At 44.1% G+C, this 23,059-nt stretch overlaps 5 protein-coding genes across 7 annotated transcripts; 2 read left to right on the top strand and 3 right to left on the bottom strand.

The window, feature by feature from the left end:
• Window positions 1–111: 111 nt before the first annotated feature.
• On the top strand, window positions 112–1,573 carry LOC135332144 (E3 ubiquitin-protein ligase RNF217-like). Its single transcript, XM_064527487.1, has one exon. The coding sequence runs from the start codon at window positions 169–171 to the stop codon at window positions 1,570–1,572; it is 1,404 nt and encodes a 467-aa protein (XP_064383557.1). The 5' UTR covers window positions 112–168; the 3' UTR covers window position 1,573.
• Window positions 1,574–1,664: 91 nt separating this feature from the next.
• Window positions 1,665–5,237, bottom strand: LOC135332140 (uncharacterized). Its single transcript, XM_064527481.1, has 9 exons — window positions 5,089–5,237; window positions 4,804–4,996; window positions 4,460–4,616; window positions 4,144–4,263; window positions 3,847–3,968; window positions 3,551–3,738; window positions 3,190–3,385; window positions 2,777–2,937; window positions 1,665–2,104 (listed from the first exon to the last, which is right to left on the bottom strand). Exons 1-9 carry the CDS (start codon window positions 5,206–5,208, stop codon window positions 1,763–1,765), a joined length of 1,599 nt encoding a protein of 532 aa, XP_064383551.1. The 5' UTR covers window positions 5,209–5,237; the 3' UTR covers window positions 1,665–1,762.
• A 32-nt stretch (window positions 5,238–5,269) lies between these two features.
• On the top strand, window positions 5,270–8,092 carry LOC135332141 (putative GTP-binding protein 6). 2 transcript variants are annotated; one of them, XM_064527482.1, is made up of 4 exons: window positions 5,270–6,424; window positions 6,634–6,776; window positions 7,075–7,230; window positions 7,767–8,092. In XM_064527482.1, exons 1-4 carry the CDS (start codon window positions 5,324–5,326, stop codon window positions 7,921–7,923), a joined length of 1,557 nt encoding a protein of 518 aa, XP_064383552.1. In that variant the 5' UTR covers window positions 5,270–5,323; the 3' UTR covers window positions 7,924–8,092. The 2 variants fall into 2 exon arrangements, with proteins under 2 accessions (XP_064383552.1, XP_064383553.1); XM_064527483.1 differs by lacking the exon at window positions 7,767–8,092 and having other exon boundaries at window positions 5,271–6,424; window positions 6,634–6,786; window positions 7,075–7,216.
• Window positions 7,994–21,744, bottom strand: LOC135332129 (uncharacterized). Of its 2 annotated transcripts, none has more exons than XM_064527464.1 (40): window positions 21,542–21,744; window positions 21,402–21,483; window positions 21,217–21,348; window positions 21,085–21,137; window positions 20,899–21,000; window positions 20,567–20,753; window positions 20,221–20,364; window positions 19,896–20,159; window positions 19,064–19,226; window positions 18,623–18,824; window positions 18,173–18,393; window positions 17,802–17,968; window positions 17,586–17,698; window positions 17,397–17,460; window positions 17,018–17,110; window positions 16,697–16,878; window positions 16,423–16,492; window positions 16,275–16,367; window positions 16,087–16,215; window positions 15,680–15,858; window positions 15,298–15,429; window positions 14,950–15,031; window positions 14,351–14,581; window positions 13,917–14,036; window positions 13,559–13,630; window positions 13,191–13,319; window positions 12,880–12,947; window positions 12,704–12,770; window positions 12,494–12,584; window positions 12,164–12,335; window positions 11,644–11,907; window positions 11,237–11,360; window positions 10,894–11,034; window positions 10,693–10,746; window positions 10,467–10,579; window positions 9,673–9,907; window positions 9,280–9,425; window positions 8,955–9,007; window positions 8,462–8,610; window positions 7,994–8,308 (listed from the first exon to the last, which is right to left on the bottom strand). In XM_064527464.1, the coding sequence occupies exons 1-40, from the start codon at window positions 21,682–21,684 to the stop codon at window positions 8,126–8,128; spliced, it is 5,409 nt and encodes a 1,802-aa protein (XP_064383534.1). In that variant the 5' UTR covers window positions 21,685–21,744; the 3' UTR covers window positions 7,994–8,125. The 2 variants fall into 2 exon arrangements, with proteins under 2 accessions (XP_064383534.1, XP_064383533.1); XM_064527463.1 differs by having other exon boundaries at window positions 11,234–11,360; window positions 21,542–21,743.
• A 90-nt stretch (window positions 21,745–21,834) lies between these two features.
• On the bottom strand, window positions 21,835–23,059 carry LOC135332150 (peroxiredoxin-like 2A). The gene is given in 5 exon segments (XM_064527499.1): window positions 21,835–22,194; window positions 22,255–22,288; window positions 22,367–22,504; window positions 22,699–22,855; window positions 22,916–23,059. Coding segments are annotated over 5 exon segments (648 nt in total). The 5' UTR covers window positions 23,032–23,059; the 3' UTR covers window positions 21,835–21,991.

A 23,059-nucleotide genomic window follows, 5' to 3' on the forward strand; every position in this document is an offset into this window, starting at 1 on the left:
CAAAGCACATTACGTATTGGCTAATTGCATACCTCATTGCGTGGGTAGCTTGAACTATTTTTAGTAACAACGGATGGTGTATAAAAGCATGTTGTGGCTCTATCTGCACCAGAAATTACTCTTTTGCATGCAAAATACAATCATTAAAATTATACTGCAAAACACAAGATGGCTATGGAAATCATTGTTTCTGCTGAAGTTCATAATTTTGGCTTGCCAGAGTCATCCACTAGTGTGATACCTGCAGCACCTCCACTCCCTGTGTCTTTCTGCAAATTGCTACAAGCTGCAAGTGTGGAATTGCAATCTGACACAGATTCTGGGACTGGAGATTCCATGATGTTTGTCATCCCTGGACAGGACCTATCAGACTCAGAGTTCACTGAAGAATTCTCCTCTGCACCTCCTTCTCGACGAGGATCTGCCGGAACCATACCTCTCCCCCCTCCCCCTCCCCCTCTCCCAAGCTACCTCAGTACTTCTGCACCCACTTCTCCCATCACCACACTGCCAAACAGATCAGCTCTTCTTACGAGGAGATCCTCCATTACAATAGAACCGCAAACGCCAAGCCGATTTCGACCCTTAATTTTTGATGATGAAGAATACTACTATGAAGACGATATTATAGGTGACGTGTATCACAACAGTTACAGGGAACCAAAAACGACAGAAAACAAAGGAGAGATGGTAACTCTCACGTGTATTGTGTGCTACGATGAAGTCAGTGATTTCTCCACTAATGTCCGCAAATGCTGCAATGCGTATGTCTGCGACTCCTGTATGAGGGCGATAGTGCAAACAAATATAAATGAGGGAACATCTTTCATTACCTGCCCCAATCCAGATTGTGACCAAGGAGCCATTGGAAAAGAAGAGATTCTCTCACTCATCAGTGACGAAATGCGAAACAAGTTCGAGCGACTACGTGCCGAAGCTGAGGGAAGTAACACAAAGAGAGCTTGTCCAAACTGCACTTACCTTACAGATCATCAGCTTCCGAAGCGATTCAGAAAATACAAGGAAGAAGACGTTCAAATCACATGCAGTAAGTGCCAGTATGTTTGGTGCTTTGCTTGTCATGCTCCATGGCACAAAGATGTCTCTTGCAAGCAGTTCAGGAGGGGAAATGTTCACTTCAAGAAATGGACTAGTGAACGATCAACAAAAGGTGTTGCTAACTGTCAAAAGTGCCCCCTGTGTCGAGTCTATATACAACGCTCGACTGGCTGCGATCACATGACCTGCAATCGATGCGATACACATTTCTGCTACAAGTGTGGAGGACGTTTCCTAGACTTACCTGGAATAGGCGACCACTACCAACAGACGAGCATACTGGGTTGCGAGTACAACTACAGCAAAAATAACTCCATAAAGCGAAAAACTGTTCGTGGAAGCTACTTTGGTGCTAAAATGGCTGCACTGACTGCCTATCCAGTTCTCTTTATAGCTGGTGTGGTGGTTGTGGTTGTGGTTGGTGCTGTAGCTCTACCCATCTACGGTGGGTACAGATACCACAAGTACCGCAAGAACATGAAGCAAAGGTACTGGCGAAGAAGAAAGCTCTGAACTCACAACTGAGAACAGTTTGTTTGCTTATCATAATCATTAATAATTAATTTGTTTGTTCCTTTTTTGTTTGTATGTTTGACAACTTATTTTCAGCACAATCACATTATATAAGCACTTGTATGGTAAATTGCAAAATTATTAACAAAACAACGTTAACAGTGAATAATGTGTTACTAGATATAAAGTCTCAGTCTTGCCTATGCTCTCTAGAGCTAGAGTGTTTACTAGAGCTAGAGTGTTTATGAGATTTATGTTTCTTATGTTTCTTGTGTGAGTGATGCCTCTCTCTGCTTCTAGATCGAGATTTGGACCGTGATAAATGTCGTTTCCTCCGAGAACTTGGTCTTTGCTCATCTTCCTGTTTAGTTCTTTGGCTTTTCTCAATAGAATGAGCGTCTTCTGCGTCCGAGTGTTGTATGGTTCGAATACTTTGTTCGGTAGTAATGTCAAGGTTGCTTGCATTTTTGAGTTGTGGGCGAAGGGTTTCAGCAATTTCATCCATTCGGTTGTTGATAATATCGTGGAATATCTGCAAGGGGGAAAAAATAACAATCAGAGCTGTGGTTTTCAGTGTCAATTTGGGTACCTTCAACTATATATTATACTTCTATGTCAACAATACCCCTGGTTTATCCCCTGGCTATTGAATACGACTGCGTGATCTAAGTCCTTAACAGCCAGGTCATTCAACCATACAGGACGCTATATTAGTTCTATAAATAGCAATATCCACCTAAGAAGGAAGTAAACACTGCTATTTATAGCATCGGCATTACAGCTGTTGAATTATGATATTCATGACAGCTCAAATGACCTGCCGTGTCATTCCACACAGCTGATCAAATAAACATGTACTACAATGTACTTAGGGCTTTTTTCCACGCACAAACAAGTGTTATACGTACAGTGCCCACAATAGTGAGTCCAAACACAGGCTATCACAATAAAGCACAGATAATGTGCCACTTCAATTACTGTCAATCAGGCCACATTCCACAGTATCAACGGTGACCTGTCATCAACATGCACGCTAAAGGTCAAAAATGGCTGTGTTCTGGTAGGGAAATGATCAGCTAAGCGAATGTGCTAACATAACTTCTAGAGACAGTTAAAAAAAGGACTGGGGTGCTTTTAAGGCCATTTAAAAAAGCGTTAACTCATCCAATATGTGGAAATAAGAGTATAAACGAACTGTATTGACCTCAGATGTCTTTCTCCTTGTGATGTGCACATTCTTGGCCCTGTACTTCTGTCGACGTCTCTTATAGTCTCTCTTCTCCTTCCTCTCGCGGAGGAGCTCATGAAATGGCCTGTCCTGGTCTCCCCCACCTTGTTCCTGTTGTGCCAGCGCCTTCAACTTGGCTGAGGTGTGTGTGTGTGTGTGTGTGTGTGTGTGTGCGTGTGTGTGTGTGTGTGTGTGTGTGTGTGTGTAATCAACAATAGTACTATGTGTACAATGTAATGATCCTACGCAATTCAAGCCATATCACGTAGCCCTTGCTATGCAGAAGGCCCAGATGTTTTCCCAGAGAGAATTACAATACCGCCTCCCAGAAATATTACCTGTCCCTGTTGCATATTATTAGCTACTTTTTACCGTCACGTATTCCATACCTTTAAGAACTGCTTCATCATTTCGATAGAGATCCGGATCAATTTTCTTCTTTTCCTTTGGTACCTTCACCTGCCCTGCCCCCACCACATAGTCGTACATGACCCTCCTCTCAGTGGGAGAGCTACTGTAGAACACTGCGTCCATGGGCAAGGGAGGGGTGTGGTCAGGGGGTGGGCTGGCACCTCCCATGAGCTCCTGAAGAGGAAGAAAAACTAGAGTGTGAGAAAGTACAAAATTTGAGCTGCTAGCTGATTTAATTGAGCGATCAGTATGACTCTGTACAGACTATTACTCTTGACTAACAAACATCCAGGCATGCAGTGTTCATCTCCGACAAAAAATATAATAGTAACTGTATACCTTAATTTTCTTATAAACGAGGGGAGCCTCCTCCTCTCTCATCTGAGGTGCCCCTCGTTGTAAAGTGAGTAGCTGGGTTAGGTGCATTGGGGCAATGTCCTCAACCACACCTCCTGCCAGGCCCCCCCTCTCCAGTGTGCAGCTGATGTGGACGTGCTTCCACAGACTCAACACAAACGAACTCGCATCTGTGTGTTCAGGGGAGAAGGAAAAAACACTTAATAATTATGGTCAACTAAAATCTATCTTTTAAGGATACTCATTATAGAGTGTTACAGACGTAGTTATGCTCTTACTAGCTCTGAGAAGGGACCTGAGTGTGTTCACCACTGCATTGGGAGTGACACTGGGTGCCTCCTCCTGGGTGAGGGCCTGCACAATGGTGTCCACCACAACCATCTCTCCACCAACAGAAGCACTGCAGTTTAGGGCAAAGGACTTTGTTCAATACTGCTCAAAGTAAACCAAAGGGAAATCTTAGAATCCAGTCAGTACATAATTTATGTCGTTTCCTTATGGGAAATATTCCCACCCGTGTTTCCTAGTACTCACACATGTTACAGTAGTGTTTCCTAGTAACCAGGCATCCTCACCTGTGTGCATGCTCCCTGGGTATGTTCTGGAAGAGCCATCCCTTCAACTGAGTCAGGTCAAGAGAGGAGGGGACGATGGAGGTCCAGTCGAGTGGGACCTTCCGCCATGACTTGATGTAACTGCACATGGGTGAGGGGGGACACATGACTGTGTAGTTTGTACATTCACAATGGCTACCACAAAGAAAAAGTTAGCTATACTTATGGTTGCACTCCATAACTCTTACGTAGTTATATGCTTAGAGGAAAAATCTTTAACAGCTAGGCCAATAGACAGGATGGGAGATTGCTAATTTTGTGCTACACAGTGGCTCACCTGATGACTTGGTGTGGTGTGAGTGATGTCACATCAATACCAGAGGACACACAGTCCTCCACTCCATCAGGACTGGGCTGTGGTTTATTGGTCCCCTTCTCTTGGTACAGTTCTGGGTCTTGGGCCGTCACCTTAACTGCTCTCTCAATGGCTGCGTCTACATTGGCAGTTATGAATACATGCGAGTTGAATATCACCTTGTTCTGTTCTCATAATTATCTACTGTATATTGCTCCGAATGTGCAGTATACGTATTGCAAAGTGTAGTACATGTACGGTACATGTGTGTATATGAGATCTACTGTGTACATTATGTGGTCCCAATATGACCAAAACGTACTCACCTATTTCTATTGATGGGACATATTTATCCTGATACAGTGCGTCTTTCCGGACCACCAGAGGACAACTCTCGTCAAGGCTGACTCGACTCACTCCCTTTGTGGCATAGAAACAGCTGGTCTTGTGTGCCTCCAGAGATTCAGAGGGAATATAGTGATGCTCGTTGTGAGGACATTGCACAAAACCACATCCACTCTGTACAGAAAGAAAGAAAAAGTACAAGCCCCGGCCTGGATAATTATTATTGGACACTACTTAGGTACGTGTGGGGAAGACCTGTTTCTTGCCTGCAAGCTATCCTTGCTCCATTTAAGCTGACCCAGAACAGAGTCCAGCCATTTCCCCTGCTCAGAGATGAAGGAGGACAATAAACAGAGCTCTCTGTGTCTCTCCAGGTGGGTCATCATCGGAAACCATGATAGTTTAGCCAATGACCTTTACCTTGCAAGACATAGCAAACAGTTTAGTTTTATTCTAGCGACGACCTTTCCCCTTATTTCAACATCAATGCAATGATGAAAGATGAAAGCACTATTGCCAACATTAACTATGTCTAGAGAAGTTCTCCGTCAGATGCACAGATACTGTATAAGAGCTGACTGGATGAGGAGGAAGTCTGGGCTCCTAGTGCAATACCACACAGCAAGTCATCATGGCACCTCTCAAATACCTCTGCAGACTCTCTCCATCAAATACAGTAGCTCCATGTTTCACACTGGCATCGATACAAGAGGAGCTAAAGGACCGCAAATGCATGAAACACAAACCACGGATGATGCTCACAAACTATTAGTCATACAGCCTGAGTTTAAGTCCGGGCCTGTGGAGAAACCGTACGTACCAGCTGCCTTGAAGCTGGAAGAAGCTGTGGCCCTGGTAGAGGCAATATCGGGCTGGGAGGTAAAGTATCAGAGAATCGAAGCCATTCGAGAAGTACATAACAAGTATCTTTTTGGTACGGGGAAGATCAAAGAATTGAAATCAGACGTTAGATCTCTCAGAAAATCTGTTACTGGTGTATTTATCAACACTCCCACACTCACCCCACTTCAACACAGGTGTCTAGCGGCCATTTTCAAGAGTGAGGTTTTTGATCGATTTGGAATTGTCCTTCGTATCTTCAAGGAGAGGGCACACACGAAAGAAGCCAAGCTGCAAGTTCAGTTAGCGGAGATACCGTATTTAAGAGGAAAACTCTCCGATGGTACAGAGGGACATCAGCGAGGTGCAGCAGGACGAATGGGCGGTGGTGGGGAAACCAGTGTCATGGCGATGAAAGCAAGTCTGAGTCGACGACAGAAACGGATAAGAACTGAACTAGATGATATTCGCTCCAGACAAAAGGCTGAGAGAGAGCACAGAGCCAGGCATACAGGACTCCCTATTGTAGCTGTAGTAGGATACACAAACACGGGCAAGACCACTCTCATTAGGACACTCACGCTGGATGACAGTTTAAGCCCTGAGGATAAGTTGTTTGCAACCCTGGACAGTACAGTGCATGCTGGCAGGTTGCCGTGTGGTCTCAAGGTACTCTTTGTGGACACCATTGGGTTCATCTCTGATCTACCCCACGAGTTGGTGGAGTCTTTTGTGTCTACACTGGAGGATGTTATAAACGCAGTGAGTACTCTTGTGTGTTGTGTGTGTGTGTGTGGAGGGGGGAAGAACTAATATCTGTAATGATTTGGGTCTTTTTCCCATTGGGTAGGTCTTTGTAATCACAGCTCTGCAGCTAACCTTCGTACTATTCTCTATAGTGGGCAAACAAGTTGTGTTATGCTCAATTTTAGACTTTTTAATCCAATGCTGTTCTCGGCCACTACTAACAGGATGTGCTGGTGAGTGTGACTGACGTGTGCCACCCTCAGAGCTACGCCCAGAGGGCTAACGTCCTCAAAGTGCTGAGTCAGTTAAACCCCAGACAACGGCTGCTGGACGACATGGTGGAGGTTTTCAACAAGGCGGATATGCTGTGAGACTGTGTATGTCAACAGAGTGACTGTACTGATAATATAAGTCCTTCTAGGAATGCCCACTAACTCTGTTACATAAGACATTATTATAATTATACGTACCCTTTGATTGTTGTTGTATGGAGAAATTGCATTTTCTGTACTAGGCCTCATACGTATTTACTGTTATACCAGTACTGTTCTTTTCACGAAATCCTGCATGCATCCATGTACATGTACCCCTCTCCACACCTCCCACACCACACACACTCCACCCACCACACACACACACTCACACACCATACACACACCACACAGAACAATGCCAGACAGCTCTCCTGATAGACTACTCATCTCGGCTACCAGTGGGAATGGTATCCCCGAGCTGCAGGAGAGGATCGAGACAGCTGTTCTCTCGGCCACTCATCAGAAGCGCTGGAGGATCATTGTACCAGCCAACGGAGCTCAGCTAAGGTATGGAGCAGTCACCAGGTGTCTATTATACATGTGCGTAGTCATGGTGATTTTCCCGAAATTGGCCTATTTTGATATCTAACTTTGAGTGCTCATAAAATTGAATTAAGATTGTACCTAATATCAGTGGTTGCTTTTAGATAGCCTTGGTAATTTTTTCGAAATGGGTTTTTGAATTCACTGTACCCTAAGAGATTGACTCGTGCGTGTACACTTGTACTACATATAAACTCAACTGATTTGTCACATGCAGTGACTATCTGCCCCCCACACACACACACCTGACCCCTCCCTCTTCCCCCCCCACACACACAGCTGGCTTCACCACACTCCCCCCCCACACACACACACACACCTGACCCCTCCCTCTTCCCCCCACACACACACAGCTGGCTTCACCACACTCCCCCCACACACACACACACACACACCTGACCCCTCCCTCTTCCCCCCCACACACACAGCTGGCTTCACCACACTCCCCCCACACATACACACACACACACCTGACCCCTCCCTCTTCCCCCCACACACAGCTGGCTTCACCACACTCAGCAGGCCACTGTACTGGACGTCAAGTTACAAGAAGGCCTGGAAGACATGTTTGAGGTGGCGGCTATTCTGTCTGATACTGTCGCTAGCAAGTTTAGAGCAAAGTTTGGAAACTCAGTTCAATTACATACACACGGATAACTATATATTCTTCTGGTTTCATGGACATAATTTATAATAATTATTGTCATTAATTGATCATGGTTCACTGTTCAATAATATTTTTTTCATAAATAATTATTATTTTGTTGGTGGTATCATTGAATGTACGTACTATACAGCATAATTATAAAAATTAACGACAATATGATCAGTTCATCACATAATTCACACGTAATTAAATTTAGTTCTGTTTGAAAACTGTTAGTGCTATATATACCACTGGGATTGAAAACACTGTGGTGACGGTTGCTATGGTTAGTTTAGGATGAGCTCTGCACCACTTTACTGCTCTGTGTAGTTTCAGCATCAGCCTCAGGGGGCGGGCGTCAAATAGAACTTGCTCAAATTGCTCGGAATGACCCGTCTGGGTGTGTGTGGGGGGGAAGATAATTATAATAATAATATTAAGATTTTTGTGCACTTAATAACGATAACATACAAATAGATATTGAGACGCACGCACACACACACAGGCTGTATATTTTATAATTATAGTCACTAGTCTGACTCTCTGCACCTGTGTGACGACTGTGTAGGAGAGCTGCCTCTTCTGCACGACCATCCCCACGATCCTGACTCTCTGGAGTAGTCGGAGGAGCACGTTGCTCTGGACAATCCTCTCTACACTGCCCACCAGCATGTCACACATCACAAGCCGGGCAGGGGCTGTGGTCATGTGATAGCAGCATGACAGTCATGGGAAAGTGTGAATAGTTAGTAAGTTAGCACATCTGCATGAGGTGTACATCTGCATGAGGTGAATGTCTGCATGAGGTGCATGTCTATATGTGTTATAGTGTCCCAAAACCTGAGGTAGCGAAAAATCCTAAGACAAATTGTGTATAGTGTACGTACTTGTAACTACAGGTTTGCAAAGTGTGCACATGTACATGATTGTTATCATAAATTGCACAGACTATTAAATACTTGTAATTACAAGTCTGCAAATTGGTACATGATTAATAATACTGGACTAAATTGCACCAGACGTGTTCACATATTCCTTTTACCTTGTTCCACAATGTTGAAGTACATCTGAACACCCATATTGAGACCACGGTAGCTGTGTGGACCACAAGAGCATCATTGATTCATTGATGAATACAACTACTAACTACATGTAGTATGTACCATAAATGATGACGTCACTATAAAGCTACCAACCCCCCTCACACACACACACACACACACACCCTCACAGCATCTACAATGTATACTGTACCTATTGCTGGCACCAAGAGAGTATTATTTACTCTTGCTGGCACTTATAGCTATAGCCTAGAGGAGCATGCTTGAAGCTAGGGCTGATGTAAACCACACTAGTCTGTCTCTCACTTAGGATGGACCCAGGCTGTGACGACCTCATAGCAACGGTCTGGAGTGTTGGGTTGCCATCGAGTACCCTCCATCACCTGATCATCTCGGAGGCTCAGTGATGATGTCATCATCTCACCCACTGCATACCCAACCATTTGTCTCACCTGTGTGTGGTGGGTGGGGTGTGGTTACAGTGGGTGGGTGTGTGTTCCTTGTATGTGAATGGTAAGTGATAAGTACTTCATTGAAAGGGTACAACTCTTATCAAAGCTATAGACACAGAAAAATCTATCTTTTTGGACACTTATAAATTCTCACAAGGTCTGACAACAAAACTTTTGTTTGTAGATCATAACTGTACCGATAAGAAAGGGATCACACTGCAACATACATGTACATAATTGTACTTACCTGCAGATTGCTGATGTCAGGTGATGAATGTTGCTGACCTGGCTCTTTTTCCAGTAGTTCTGGCAAGCAAAATGCCACCACTCCTGGGTACACCTTACGAGGCTGACTTGGAATGCCCTCTGACTCCTTATCGGAGCCTTGTCCGGTGACCTCTGACATTCGAGGCTTTCCAAGAAAATACATAAACTGCTGGAGCGTTTCGTGTCCATCTCTGCCGCCACGGTAACGCCATACCCTGGGAGAGAAATCAAAGACTGTGTTTAGTATGCAAATCCGGATCAAGGGAACCAGCTCTCAACTCAAGACATAAAACTTTACAGGGGCAAAACATTTCTGCACAGACATTTAATCATGTACATAGTTACCAGTGCATGGTAATTTTCAGGTAAGCTTCAGGTAAGCAGGAACTTTTTGTAACTAGCAATAAATTTTTTTGTTTTTTTGTGAATGAAAGAAAGTCAAAAAAGTGGAGACAGTCACGGAATGGTGATGCCTCCACCCACCAGACTCGCTGGTGTTGACTGTGAAGCACACTTAGACAGTTTTGCTTGAGTGAAGTGGAAGCATCAAAGGCCACCTTTTATAGGCAAGTACATTTGCAAGTATTTGTGGTTTACAGATATGAATGCCATTAGCAACGAATACCTCAAGTTAGCAGTTAGTGAGATAAAGAGTTTCGAATGACACTGTACAAGTCTGATTGCGTATTGTGAATTGCATGCAAAGATGGGAAGTTGCATGTGATGCCTCACTCTGCAGGTGTGTGTGTGTGTGTGTGGGTGTGATTTCTTTACCTGTCCTCGTTCCCAAACACCCAGTGAATGATTTCCTCCTGCAGAGCGTCAGGTAGTGCAGCAATCGGCATGACAACAGTGCACTGGCCCAGCAACCGACGCACAAGGAGCAGCTGTAATAAAGGACAACATATTGACACACTCTCACAGGTTAGTAAAATCATAGGTCGATAATAAATCCTGAACTCACGATTGTACATCTATTGTTTTATGTACAGAAATTTACCTTCTCCTTTATGGTGGTTACCATGGTGAAGTGGCCGTCTTTCTCAAGGAAGTGCTATAAATAGGAAAGACAAAGAATGTACACCACAAATTGTTGTAACTACGACAGCTAGCCTATAAGCAGTGTGCCCGTTGCAATAATTAGCCTAGAAACATACTTTACAGTCGGATAGTCGATCACATGATGCTCTAACTCACTCACCTTTAGCTCGAGTAGTTGTTTGTGATTAGTCCCGCACAGCTCCCTCAGGTCTTTGCCCTCCAACCAGGTGGCCATTTCCCTATCAATGAACGAGGCCAGCTGCCGTACAATCTCCTCCTTGCTTGGAACTGTTGCTGAGGACTGGCAGATAGTATTGTTAATATACAGTCAGTATAAATAACCCTAGCTGTTCCTAGGACCACAGCTGAGTACACGTACATGTATTTCAATAAAATTGAAGCCTTGGAATATTAAATTAGTGTCAAAATAAGCTGTAAAAAGGTAAAAAGAGTGGACATGAATCAAATAATGAAAACAACTAAAATGCTCAAAGTATTACCTGCTTTGACTTGCTGCCTGTCCTGGCCCACCTGTCATAGTTGAAGCCTCTATCCAGGATACTCACTCTTCTATCCCCCTCTCGTATGCACACACTGATGTACTCAGACATCACTTTGCCCAGAAACCTGCCATCAACACGAAAACAACAACACACGGTATAAACAGGGCAAGTGCTGATCCCATTAATTTTATGATTAAACACAGATTATAGTCAGTGTATACGAACTAGCTTCCTCCCAAAACCAACCCCCCCCCCTGACCTACAATTTAAGCAAAATCGGCTTGGTGACAAGGCAAAACAGTGCTAGACCCACCCTCTCATGTGATAATCACATGACTATTACCATGCGCACACACTGCTGTACACTACTATCCTAGTTGTGTACTGTACGTACAACTCATGCACACCTGAACTGCTCCAGCCATTCGTCCTCGAGCAGCTGTTGCATGACATCCTCAAACATTGCCCCAGGCAGATCCTTTGTGAGTCGTGACCTCTGCCTCTGTAGAGAAGGTCTCCCTTCTGTCGAGGTGAGGCTGAAGCCAGGGGTGAGAAATATATCAGTCCCCAGTCTCACTATCTCTGGCTTGTGATCGTAGTAGGTTCTCCACTCTGGGCTGAAGTCATGGCGACATGTGAGCACACTCCCAGTGATCTCAGTGGAAACCACCCTGTGTGTGTGTGTGTGTGTGTGTGTGTGTGCGCGTGTGTGTGTGTGTGTGTGTGTGGGTGTGTGTGTGTGTGTGTGGGGGGGGGGGGAGTGTCAATATGTAGTGGATCAGGAATTGATACTATATACTGTCCTGCTTGATGTACATGACATACATGTACTAGATACCAACACAGAATGTATTCCAGGCCTAAGTATGATTGTCTATCATTTGTACTATAAAATCCCTGTGTACAGAACAGCTATCATTGCCTCACCTCCTGAGAGCCTCCCATGTCCTTGTGTTGGGGTAGCCACAGGGTATGATAATGGCTGGCACCAGACAAGAAGCAGAGGACTCCTCTCTGAGCAGAGCCATGAAGAGTGAGGTCCACACCTGAGACGTGTCGTAGGGATGACCGTTGCTGTACGCCTTGAAGAAATAGGCACCTGGATGCATGGGGCAATACACAGAGAGAGTGGCATCATACATGTACATAGTTTATACCAATCTCATGGCTCTACGAAAGAATTAACCCGGCCTACGCAATAGATGCTTATTGCAGGTAATGTAAGCCCCACCCACTCCTCGTACACAGCATGTGTACCTTCATGTGTGAAGAGAATCTCTGCATTCTCAATCTCCAGCCCACTCTCATCACAGATGGAGGCTATGCCACTGTCACACCTCATACCAATCTGTACACGTACACACACACACACATCGAATAATAGCATTAACTTAGTTGAAAAATTACAGGGATATTAAAAAATAATTCACGAGTGTATATGTAATGTGACCTTTGTTCCTTACGTACCTCGAGTGGTCGTTCACAGTGCTCTCCATTTGGAGCATAGCATCCAATGATCTGTGGGCCACAGCATCTAATGCAGTAATGTACAAGACACGATCATGAATGGCCGCCTGGCTGGGCTAGCTGGCTATGATGTCATCTATCATAAATGGCCGCCTGGCTATGATGTCATCACTCACCGTGCACAGTTGAAGAAGCTTGTGTTTAGAGTCACAGTGAAGGTCTTGGGCTTAACAGGAACTTGTGACTGCATGCCGTTTTAAATAAATAAAACCTCACACACACACACGTATTGAAACAGTAGAGAGCTTATAGCCATAGTCATTGTATATGTACGTTATCCGAGCAACACATGGAACGAGAGCTAGCTAATCATTGGTTCCATGATTCAAGTTGCCTGAATGACATAATCCATATATCAACTACAGTAGTGTCCTTTTTTTGTACATGCACATAAACAAATGCCTGAATACAAACAAACAACGATCACCTGACTCTCAAAGTCTCCCTCGATCTGGTCTTCCCTGGAGAGTAGCGTTACCTTCCTCTCATAGAAGTGTCCATCCTTTGACTGACCCAGACGCTGGTCAATCACTCTCACGGCAACCGCCCTCCGACCCTGAGGCAACATTGTATATATATATATATAATTAACTTTATTGGTAAACAATTTACACACTGTCAGGATATAGAGTATCAGAGAAACAGTATTTCTTCTACTACAACGATTAAAATGCAAGTGGGCATGTACATAAAACACAATGTGTATACTGACACTTGCGCACGAATCTCATGCAATAAGAAAATCCTGTATCAGTATGTTATGCCATAATGATAAGAGATTGCCTACGATATTACCTTCAGCTCAGCCAGAGAGAGTTGATCATTGAACAGCTCTGAGGACTTGACCAGCTCACCATCCACTGACACCTGAGAGGGGGACGAGTGTAGAGACATGACATCATCATTACATGCACGGCTGTGAATATTGCATGCAGGTAGACATGTTATTCGTCTCATCACACACTTCAAAGAGCTACTAAAAACACACACAAAAAACTAAAATGGAACGTTCGCAACACAACTTATGGACAATATAGCCCCGAAAATAGGCCAAATTTGTACATGTATTACTGTAGTTATGGATGGATAGGTTCTATTCAAATATGAAGACAATATAATACTGTTCATGTGATCAAACTGCCATGCTGCTTACATGAGTGATGCCCATCTGCAGGAGTATCTGACTGAACTCTGTGTAGCATGCCAGCAGTGTCTGTCTCATGTTCTCCTCCAGACTACGAGAGCCGTCAGTTCGTACACTCAGGGAGATGCCCTGAGGGTGAGGCGGGGGGAGGAATGAAGCGTGACACGTGCTTATTAATAGCTAGAAGACACTTTAAGTAAATACATGTACCATGCATGATACTATAGTACGTAATTGCTGTAAAACACATTCTTACTTACTGTGAATGCAACATTTCGATACGAAACGCAATCACTGATCATCAGATAGGGCCTTTCAAAGGAAAGTTGGCTACCAAAACAGACCCACTTCTCGAGGTTATAAAGGCTATTTGGCAAAGCGGTTTGACCACTTCAACACTTCAAGCAGATGTACATATTGTGTTTGCTAAAACGTTTACCCACCTCTTCCCATAATCTATTGCTATAGCCACATTCCAGCAACTGTTTCTTGTCCTCAATGTTACGAGGAGAGGCGGCCAGGTATTGCTCCAGTTCACACATCCTCCACATAACATCATGTTTGGGTTCGATAGCCTCGTCTTGTGATGTGGGTGTGGCTTGTGAGGGAGTGAGGGTGAGGAAGTGTCGGAGGTGGGAGGAGAGGAGGAACTTGAGGGAGTCATAGCGAGGGCTCTGTATATGGGGCAAGGGCATATAACTTTTAGTACAGCTAGACATTTTTATTTTGTAATTGAAAAAAGAAGTGAATTGAGACAGTCACAACATGGTGCATCTTTGCAAGTTTGATGAAACTAAATTTTTGGACATGTTGAAGCAAAAAAGGGCAACAACACAGCGAAGGAGCTTATATTAGGAAAGCTACTAACAGAGGCCATGTTTTATAGGCACGTACATTTTTACACGTACATGTATTTGTGATTTACTAGGCGTCGTGATTATTACATGAATGTCATTAGCAATTAATACACAATGAAAACCTCAAATTGGGCTTGCTAGGGACAGTGAGGTAGATACAACATTGTACATGTGCGACAGACTACCTGCATGTGCTCTATCCTGGTGGCACATGACACTAGCAGCTGCATTGTCTCATGACTGGCCAGCACCTCACGGGGAAACTTCCTATAGAGAAAATAATGTGTACAAAGGAGCATTAAGCAAACCTACTATAAACATTGCTAAAAAAATCTACAAACGCCTGCCAATATATAATCACAATCCTACTGGTCGTAATGATCTCCACTCTATACTGCTCTATACACACAGCTGCTACGTTCATTATAGCGGTTTTTAACTTAGGTAGTTAATATTAGAGGCTATTTGAATGTAGGCCATTAATTTCTAGTCAATTGATATTTCAGAGTAAGAAAGCCATAATATCAACGCACTGTGTGAAGATGTCAATGAGCTTGTCTGTGCTCAGAGAAGAGACAGCTGTGAAGTCACTCTGGAATAAGGTTGTGTAGAGGGCCACTCGAGACAGCTGCTGACTGATCCCCTCCCACACATCCTTCTTGAACCTGCAGGATACAGGGGAGAACATAGTCAATTACAATACAATGGAATTAAACAGTTGAATTAAACAAGACCCATAGTATACATGTAGTTGCTATACAATGTATGACTGTATAAGCATCCATCAAATATCTCTACCATGAGCAAACAAGCTAAGTCGTCTGATAAGCACAGGCGTTTAAAAACCAAATTCTATGGTATCCGGTATAGCCCAAGTGGCAATTCTTGCAGGCTACATAAAGTACACACATGCACCTTCCGTCCTCTAATGCTTCCTCAATGCTTTTCAAACAGGGGGCGGTTAGTTGTGAGACCACACCCATTTTCTGTTCCTCCTTCTCGTGTACGAGGTCCTCTGGCTCTTCTGTGATGTTAGTCACGACCTCCCGCACAGCTCGATGGGGGGTCTCCACATCCATGGCCAACACCAGCAGCTATGTGGGGGGTCATACAGTAGCTATAGTAACAGTGAGGAATGCATGGTCAGCATTATCGCTACACGTAGAGCAGCTACTAATAATAATAATAATTGCTATTAAGCACAACGCAAATATCTGTACGCATGAGCAAGCAGCTTTAATGAAGATATGTTCATTTCGTCAGCGCTTGACTATGAACTAACGAATACAAGTTATCCATTGTCTGTTGCTATAGTAACCCACCTCACACACAGCTAGTAGCTGCTTGTGAGACAACCGCCCACTTGCAAAGCCATACATGTGCTGACGGACACTGGAGTAGCGCTCCTTTGTCAGCTGTAGCTTACACACTCTAAACACGCCGCGTATCTCCTGCCATGAGAGATACAGTTGTAGAGAGCCTGAAATTACAAGAATAAGAATTGACTTACGTCTCGTCTTCCCTTGAACACCAGTGAGCTGAAGAGATCGCGTATTCCTCTCTCCTCAGCAGGGAAGTGATGGGTCATGAACTGACACGCATTCTGAGTGTACAAAATAGCGATAGGAAGATTAAGAACATGCAGCTAGCACACTGACCTTAATGAGGAACAGAAGGGAGCTCTGGCTGGAGGCCACAAAGTGTCTCGCCAACTGACTGGAGAATTGTCTAGTGGGATAAAAGAGTAGGTATTTGAAGAGTTCACAAAATCGATCCCACAAAAGTTACCAATGTCTGGGAAATGAGTGGAATGGAGCTAGACTAGCTGTATATACATGTACATGCATGTTTACAACACATGTGCACACATAATCGTACTCCTCCTCGTACCCACATGATCTCATAACCACACCCACCTACCCACCCACGCACCTGAACTCATCTCCGCTAGCTGTGTCAGGCAGGAGGGTGGCCAGGAGATCAATACCGTACGACATGAAGTCGTTAATATCGTGTCCTTCCCCGAGAATATCTTGAGTGGTCTGGAGCACATTCAGTGTCAGTGAGAGTTTCTCCTCGTCACTCAGACTCATCAAACGATCCACATTCTTAATCTGCAATTAATTTACATAATATACACATAGAAACTGATCTACTCATAATTATGTATTTCATATAAATAGAACGTAAAATTATTATGATCTTGTGTAAAACTGCAGACATATCTGAAATAATTCCAATATATTCACTCACTAGTTTGGGGGCGACAATGCCGCAGAGTTGGAAGGGTGTGGTCACGTCATTGTGTAGGGAGAGGATGGTGAGGTCCAGCAGCTGTATGGCCAGCTGTGTGTGTGTAGGGAGGGTGTGTGTGTGTGTGTGGGTGGGGAGGGGGCGTGTGTGTGTGTGTGGGGGGGGGGGGAGAGGGCATGTGTGTGTGTGGGGAGGAGGGGGCGTAGTGCTCAGAGCAGAGGAGAATCAATCACAATAAGTCTACAGTCAGTGTACAGAGTGACACGATTAAGTAGCGAGTTAGTATAGTACATGCTACAATCTGACAGCTAGCAATGAACATAAGCTGTAAGATGACAACAGTCTTAGGCTATGTGCTATAGAGCTAGCTAGGTCCTACCTTTTTCCTATCCACCCTCCATGTTATGTAACTAGACGGGGGCGGAGGCTCCTCCCCAAAGAACCTGTCAGAGAGAAATAAGGAGACGTAAATAAACAAACAAACAAACAAACCAACAAACACTTTGCGGGAAACCAACCAGTCAAGGATCGTGGGTAGAGACAGCTGCTAACTATACAAAGTGCTCACTTGGTCAGTTTCTTGCTGTTGAAGTCGACGATGACCTCGTGTGATGGAGGCTGTTCGAACAGTTTGGGCAGAACACTCGCGTAGAGGAATGAGATGTTATCACCTCTTCTCACCTGCACAGGTAATATGCGTGTGAAGAGTTTGATTGCTACCAACATATATTTGCGTACTCCCTCTACTTAATAACAATAGGTGTATACTGTAGTCACTACTCACCATCATACAGGCTAGCTTTATCAATCTCAGGAGGACTTGAATCCGAGCAGTTTTGTCAGTGTCTCTCTCTGCTTCAGTAGCCAATGGTTGATCACTCGGACTAGCCTCCTTACTTGCTCCACCATCCACTGGTGGCTGGTCTTCACCTCCCTCTGCATCTTCACTACCTGTATGATAATCTCACTCACACACTCAACTCAACTATACTATTGTACCAACCTACGTATCTACTTTTGCCTATGGTATGATGATGGTGATGATACAACATGTTCCAGGATTATCTATCTCTTTAACAAAGAGGTTACTCTACAACACTAGCATATACAGGGAACTTGTTAAGTGACATAATTTCAACTATTACAACCACACACCTGTAGCCATCTCCCTGCCACTGTGACCACTCCCAGGTTCTAGTGCCCCCTCGTCCTCCAGAGGTAGTGCGGTTACAAGCTCCTCCAGAAGATGGTTACACACTTCCACTGCCTCTCTCCTCAGATGTGCTGCCTGGGCGTGGGCTATCACCGTGTCAACTGGTGGGAACAGGTGGAACGTGTTCACTAGAAAACTAAGACCCTCGGACAGCAGTAACCTCCTATAGTGTGTGTGTGTGTGTGTGTGTGGGGGGGGGGTATTAAGTACAACACATGATTGGGACAGATTTGCTGCGTGTGCAATCAATTTAAGATAAAAAATGTACATTGCTAACTCTTTCCCGGCTTTAATCATATTTTCTTAAATCCAGAGGAAATGAATGTACAGTCTATCAGTATGTACTGTAAAGGTTGAGAGGTATTAATCTCTGAGTACATGTATTAACTCACTTGTGTTGAGAGCAGACTGCCAGTGATCCATACTCAAGCAGCTGACACGAGACGCTGTGGTCATGGACACCAAACACTGGGCCAAACAGGTTAGGCAGGTTTGTCTGGAGGGCTTGGTACGGGGGAGTCCCATGCTCCACTAGGGTAGTCACGAACTCCATCAACTCGAGGAAAAACTCGCTAGGCGAGTTAGACAAGTATCCTACACATGGGAGGAGAAAATAATTACATAATTTATATTGACTGTAAGATTAGGGAAAGGAATGATCTTTTTAGGGCTAAAATGGCGAGAATTTTGGGGAAATATCTTACTGGGTATAGGAGAGGAAAAACCACACATAATTATTATAAGAAAAGTGAAGCTCTATACAGAGAGACCTGCATGATAACAAGTGTATCGACAGAATTACTCTTTTTTAGTGCATAGTAACATTACCGCACCCTCAGTGGAGTAGGTCATGAGTAGAGAGATGGGCTGGTGTAGGAAGTGGGCAGCTGGTGAGCTATGGAGGGGGTAGGCGGCCAGGATGGTCTCCGTGAGGGAGAGCAGCTTACAGATGACTGCCGAGAGAGAGGTGGGGTCTGGGGAACAGAGGGCCTCCCACTGCATAGATTAATGGACGGGTATTGAGCAGGGGGATGGAATACAACCATCCCAGTTTAGGGTACTCTTTCAGCTGCTATAACTTGAATTCTGTGGGTCCAATGTCAAACATTAATTTTTATGATTTTCTGAAAGCCTAGAAAAAGACCTTTCAAATGGTGTCATCAAATTTAATATTTGAGAGAAAAAAAAATTTGCCTATTTAGCGATATCATGGATAATAGCCCATGGTCCAAGGCCGAAAAATAACAAATTATGGCCCTGACAAAATTTTGAATTTAAACACATTATTTGAAAGGTCTCTTTCTAAGCTTTCAGAAAATTAGAAAATTTTTGACATTGGATCACCCGCCCCCCTTTTAATCCATGGTTTGGGCATGGTATTTTCCAAAAATAGGAAATTATGACTCGTTCCAAATTTGGAATTTGAGCGTACCATCTGAACGGGCTCCTTCTAAGCTTTCATAAAATCATAAAATCGTTGAATTTGGACCATCAGAACTCTAGTTACAGAGCCAACTCTAGGAATTGCATAGATTGCTGAATACAGTACATATAACGTAGGCAGCTCATGTTACAATGTCACATGTGAGGGGCGTATAATTCATGTAATGGAGAATCCATAAAATCTCAAGAGATACTAACAGTGTGTGGTTGCATGAGGTTCACCTTTCTGAAACAAGCCAGTAAAGCCTTGAACAGGGCAGCTAGCAATGGCTCCTCTTCTTGCTCCACAGACTCTCCGTCAGTTTCAGTATCTTCTTCTACAATAAGGTCGTCATCGGTGGGAGGTATTGAGTTGGCCTGGTAACCATCCACAGGAGGTGTGGGTGTAGTCTGTTGGAGCTGCTTCCTGTCAGGAGGTGTGGTCTCATCATCACTACGAGGACTGGTTGAGTGCTCCTCAATATCACTGCCTCTCACAAAAACCAACTAAAATAATAATAACAAACAGCCATTTCAATCAGCCATTTCTAGTCAGTTTTATACCCACCTGTACAATAGAGAGCAGTCTAGTCAGTGCCTGAGGGGAGGTCTTAGTGGTATAGCCCAAGAGGTCTTCAAAAGGCCCCCAACTTATGCCTAAGATCGATGAGGGCACGTCAACGTCTTTTTTCAGCATCTCGTTCAGTTGCATCTGTGTGTTGCAATAATATAGCAATAAGGTACTAAGCAGAATCTAGCAGGTGGCTACAGAGAGTGGCCTACGTCCATTAGTAGACCAAGGAAAGGAAAATACTCGAGTTAATTTCTAGGTGGGACTATTACCTAAGATGTTCACATAACACTCTAATGGAAAACATTGTGCAAAAGCTGCTACCCTCCTCTAGCAAGATCACCTGCAATGGCTGACTGGAGGTTACTACCGGACAGCTGTCTAGAACAGCTCTAAGGAAGACACTCAGTTTGACTCTCTCACTGGTGGGGATCTCCTCAGTCTTTTCTGTTGCAGTCAGTTCTCCCCAGCAGCTGTCAGACTGATGAGGAGTAGCTTTCAGGGAGCCAAACAATCTGTCTAGATCAAGGCTGTTGTGTGTGTGAGAGGGGGGGGGGGGAGTATCGGAACAACAATACAGAAAACAAAGATATCAGTGGTAGACTACACAACCTGCACTAGATACAGCTATTGTAATGGTACCTATAGAGTTGTGTCTTGGGCTAGACTACTTACCTTAGATGAACACGGAGGATTTGTCTTTCCTCTAGTAATCTCTCCAGCCCCTCCACCATCTTCAGCTCATGTACAGCCCACACCTTCACAGCAGGGGAAAATCTGCATACAGACATAAACACACTATAATTCATATGGATTACTCAAATTGTAGCCATAATTAAAAAAATAGAATTTCTCACGTACTCTTGGGCAGTTTCCAGTGCCTTCAGCAGGTCAACAAGAACTGTACAGCATCTCTGTATAAAATTACTTTTTCTCATCATGGGTCTTCAATAGTCAGCTATTAGGCTATTATCTATAATATTACTAAAGTACCTGTGCCACAGTGGAGGGTGTGTCTGTCTCCTGGGTGACCTGATACAGGACGGTGATGAGTCTCTGCCAGTAGCGTGGTCGGACACACAGCTCTCTCCTCAACGGAGGCATCACCAACACCATCGTCCCATGCTATTGTAACAGAAATGAAATTATGTACTTATTTATATTAAAATCGTGCTCACATCTCTTTTTGCATGTGTGTCGGTTGCTATTGACTGTGCTCCTAGCAATACCATCTCAAGAGGATTGATACGAAACCAGTCCCTGTAAATTAGTAAACAATCCATAATAATTATTACCATAATTATAATTATGAGTGGACCTTTCTCTGGTTTTCTTCCCATAAGGCCTGTGACGAAGTTTTTCCAGAGACCAGTCAAAGTCCTCCCACTTGAGTGGGATCTCGGGTAGTGTGTGTCCACCTTGGATCGTCCCTGTGGTGCTTTCAGGGCTAATATCAGCCATAATACTTGACACTGTACTGCTTCTAAATCATTACTTAAGTTTAGGTAAAGATCCCTTTTAAGGAAATCATTATCGACTTCACTAATAGCTAATTATTGCATTGTCGATCCTTACCACATATGGTAAAGGGTCATTACTGTTACTGTAGCATTATTAAAAGAGAGGATAAAATAATCACAAGCATAAACACTGCTACACCAAAAAGCATCAGACACAAAAGTACATCATAAAAATGCATTTACTTCTGTATCTTCAGAAATAACAGGCTGTCTGCGATGCAAACTAAATAGTTAATGGTATGGTAGGATTAATTGTTTATTTTCTGCACGGCAGCCAAGATCTGATCAGAATCGGCACGATCACCAAATTCTCTGGACTGGTGCTGGAAGAGAATGCCTTGGTCTCCAGTGCCTATCACCATGGTACCTCCAAGAAGTGTACCATCTCCTTTCAAGTTGCCCTTTGCAGTGGTCTGCCAAGACGTCTTGAGGGCATGCCAACGAAGGAGACCTACAGTGAAGGGGAGAAAAGCGTTAACACAAGCAAACTATATAGGGGCATCTAACTTACCAAGCAGCCCAATTCTGTTATCATAAAATGCTTTCTGTGTGGGGAAAAGTATGGCGTTACAAGCACATTAATCGGGAGCAGCTAGTCTATTGCTAGTCGTCGGTGGACCCACCGCATTGTCCAGAAAGAGCTCCCCTCCCTTCAAAAATGTCCCAAATTTCCCAGCACCCTTTTCCTCGTGCAATATCCCATACAGTGGTACCCCCTTCTCCTGGAGCTGGGGGAGCAGAGAGGAGAGCCCTGCAGCTTCCTGTGCGTGAGTGAGTGTGTGTACAGAATCAAGTCTACAGTAGGTACACAAAAAGGCTTATTTAGCGGTGAAAGACTCTCACAAAACTGTTTGCTTAGTGAAAATTTGAAGCCGAGATGTTTCTTAACAGTACTCTCACTGCGTATATCGTGTAGCTAGCATTTTCAAATAGCTGGTCTACTTAGTCTTTATACCTCTCTGCACAAAGGTCATCCAGGCCTCCGTACCACCATGATAACAGCACCCTTCTCTCTCCACAGCTCACTGGCTTTCACTACGCTCTTGCTATCGTCCAGTCGAACCAACTCAGTGAAGCCAAGCTTAGACAGGTCATATGGCTTACGGCTTGGACTGAAAGAAAGAAAACAATCCTTAGAGATGACACAAGAAATTACACAAGAAAGCACTTACAGGTACCATGGTGAGTTGGCTACAAAGATAGCAGCTCCCAAAGCAGTTGCAGCAGTGCCCAGGATTATGCCCCACATCTTCACACACACAGTCAGCCTTCTAGGCCTAGGACACATGTACTGCGCGGCTAGCTACATGTACAGT

Source organism: Halichondria panicea, chromosome 2, assembly GCF_963675165.1.
Source record: "Halichondria panicea chromosome 2, odHalPani1.1, whole genome shotgun sequence".
Classification (NCBI taxonomy): domain Eukaryota; kingdom Metazoa; phylum Porifera; class Demospongiae; order Suberitida; family Halichondriidae; genus Halichondria; species Halichondria panicea.